The following is a 2,529-nucleotide window of genomic DNA, read 5'->3' as shown; positions in this document are numbered from 1 at the left end:
ACAGTTAATAAAAGGCCAACAATGATCTATGTTTTGTGCAACAAGCCCGTGAACCTTTAATCTGAATGATAGAAGATAAAACATAATATTGATTCAGCTACTATAATATAAATTAGAAGTAAGAGTACGTAGTAGTTATCATTGTCTTTTAAGGTGACCTTTAACTATTAAAACTATCAAGAAAGGACAAAAATCATACTGGTATTGTTAATGATTAGCATTAAGGACAACTAGTGAAGTCACAGAACGAGTTCCAGCATAAGATAGGAAATAAGGTTCTACCTGAGACAGCTTCCTCGGCTACTTTTGCATGTTGCTTTACCAAGTCTTCCTTCTCGCGGATAGTCTCAAGAGCTTCTGATAATTTAGCTGATAGAGTCTTAACAGTTTCATTAAGTTCTGCATCGGTGGGAGCTGTTTTAGATGTGACTTCAGGTGATTGAATGTTGTGATTCAGAAGAACCTTAGAAACAAACAAAGATCAATCAGCAAGCATACATCATAAAAAGAGGACTTCACTACACCAATATTTCATTCTCTTTTCATTTCATTAAAATAATAATTACAATTTTCTAACGTACATCTCCCAGTTTCGATTTTGATCAAAGGCAGGAGTTTGGGGGAAAAGTTACAAGGTAACGAGCATTAGCATATCATATACCTCTTGCTTCCTACATATTAAAGAAATGATATTGGGATGGAACCTATTAATGATTTGAAATCCATGACAGGCAAGTGTATAGCGCCAAAGTTATACATTTCTTTTTAACAAGAGACCTAAGACATCTGATACATTTGAGGTAGAGATAATTAGTTGAGCAGTCAAAGCAGTGAGAGATGAAAGAAAATGAATGATTATGGAAGTAGCAAATAAGTGGATAAAACAGAAACCTGATCATCTGAGAAATGGGATGAAATGGATCCAGCAGAGCTTTCAGTTTCACCACTAGGACTCGACTTCCTCCGCCACAACCAACTCCGCCGGTCCATCCAAACTCTACCTCCTCATTTTTTTGTGTCAACAAAGAAATTAATAAGCAAAATACCAAACGGAACCCCTTTACCTAAACAATTGAAAATGGGGGCTGCCTTTGATTACAATTCACATCTCACAATCACTACCTAACACTATTTCAAGTTGGAGGCATTTCAATTTCAAACTATACACTAGAATGAGTTGTTGATATCCATTCCCCATAAACAATCATTACTCTGAAACCCAAACAGAGGAAAATTGGGGATAAACCACACAAAAACTGAAAAAGATTGTGACCCACCAGAAAAAGATACCCCTCCCCAATCCCCCCAAAAAAAAAAAAAAAAGGTCAAGCCTTTCCTACCAGAAAAATCAATTTTATATATACATCATCCATGCAAAGTAAACCTACCCCCACAAAAATTACCATCATAGAATCTTCATCGAATACTGAAAAAGCAAACACAGGCCTAAACAATTATCCCCAAAAAAACATTTATACACAAGTATTTCCCATTAAAAAGTAAGATTGGAGCTTTTTGACAGTGTATACTCATAGCAATAATATCAATAGGAGAAGCTGGTGAGTGAAGACAAAGATAACTTTGCTTTCCTTGTTTTTTCATCAAAAGAAGACAATGACATCTTTTTTTTTCTATAAAATAATTGTTTTTATAGTCTTAGCTTGTATGTTGTAACAAATAAAAGATTATTCCCGCGCATGTATTTGCAACATTTTCAAAGGTATAATAATGATAATTCATCTTAGTGGGTACCTCGACGATGGCGAGAGGACAAACAACAGACTTATATCAGTGGCAAAAATTCCGGAATTAAAATATGTAAAATATCAAGTATAAGCGGACCAAATTAAATAAAAATATTAAAAAGAGGGTGGACCAGAGTTTGGAAACTTTAAACAAGAAAAAAAGGTGGACCAAAGTTTGTTATCCTTTATGTTAATAAAAAATAATAAAATAATTCAAAATTCCTTCACGTTATACATGTAACATGTTTTGTCAAGTATCATATATCATCATCATATATTACTAAATCATGGAAGGATCTAAATTAAAAATTAAATTACGAAAATATCCTTTAATCATATATATATATATATATATATATATATATATATATATATTTATTTATTTATTACTAATTACTAAAAGTGAGAAGGATCTAAAGCAAAAGTTGAACTACGAAAATATCCTTTGAGTATTAATTTATTTTCTTAAATTTTTTATTTAAATTTCATTTAATATTTATTTTGGGATTCAATGAATTTTGTCCGTTCGTATTATGATAATTAATACTCCTATTTCCAAGACTTACAATTCAATACACATCATTAAATTGCAAGTTATTATTAGCAAGAAAAAAACAACAATCTTTACATCTTCCACATACTAATAATGATGATTTTTCATAATCATAGTAACTATGAATTTTTTAAGAATTAGTCATAATGATCCTAACTTAATAAATAACCTAACTAAAAATACCACTACAAAGTCATACACAAATAGTCATTGCTACTAACTCACATTCTA

General features: G+C 31.3%; 1 protein-coding gene across 1 annotated transcript in view; it reads right to left on the bottom strand.

The window, feature by feature from the left end:
• LOC125823145 (filament-like plant protein 3) overlaps positions 1–1,470 on the bottom strand; it is a 4,524-nt gene extending 3,054 nt beyond the window's left edge. Inside the window, exons 1-2 of the mRNA XM_049502570.1 lie at positions 892–1,470; positions 249–463 (exon numbers count right to left, since the gene is read on the bottom strand). Of these exons, the coding sequence (XP_049358527.1) occupies positions 249–463; positions 892–990 (314 nt within the window). The 5' untranslated portion in view covers positions 991–1,470. The remainder of the gene's footprint in view (positions 1–248; positions 464–891) is intronic.
• Between the last annotated feature and the right edge of the window lie 1,059 nt (positions 1,471–2,529).

This window comes from Solanum verrucosum, unplaced genomic scaffold (genome assembly GCF_900185275.1).
Source record: "Solanum verrucosum unplaced genomic scaffold, falcon-dt-bn FXZP01000301.1, whole genome shotgun sequence".
Classification (NCBI taxonomy): Eukaryota; Viridiplantae; Streptophyta; class Magnoliopsida; order Solanales; family Solanaceae; genus Solanum; species Solanum verrucosum.
This window is presented reverse-complemented; position numbering and strand designations above follow the sequence as displayed.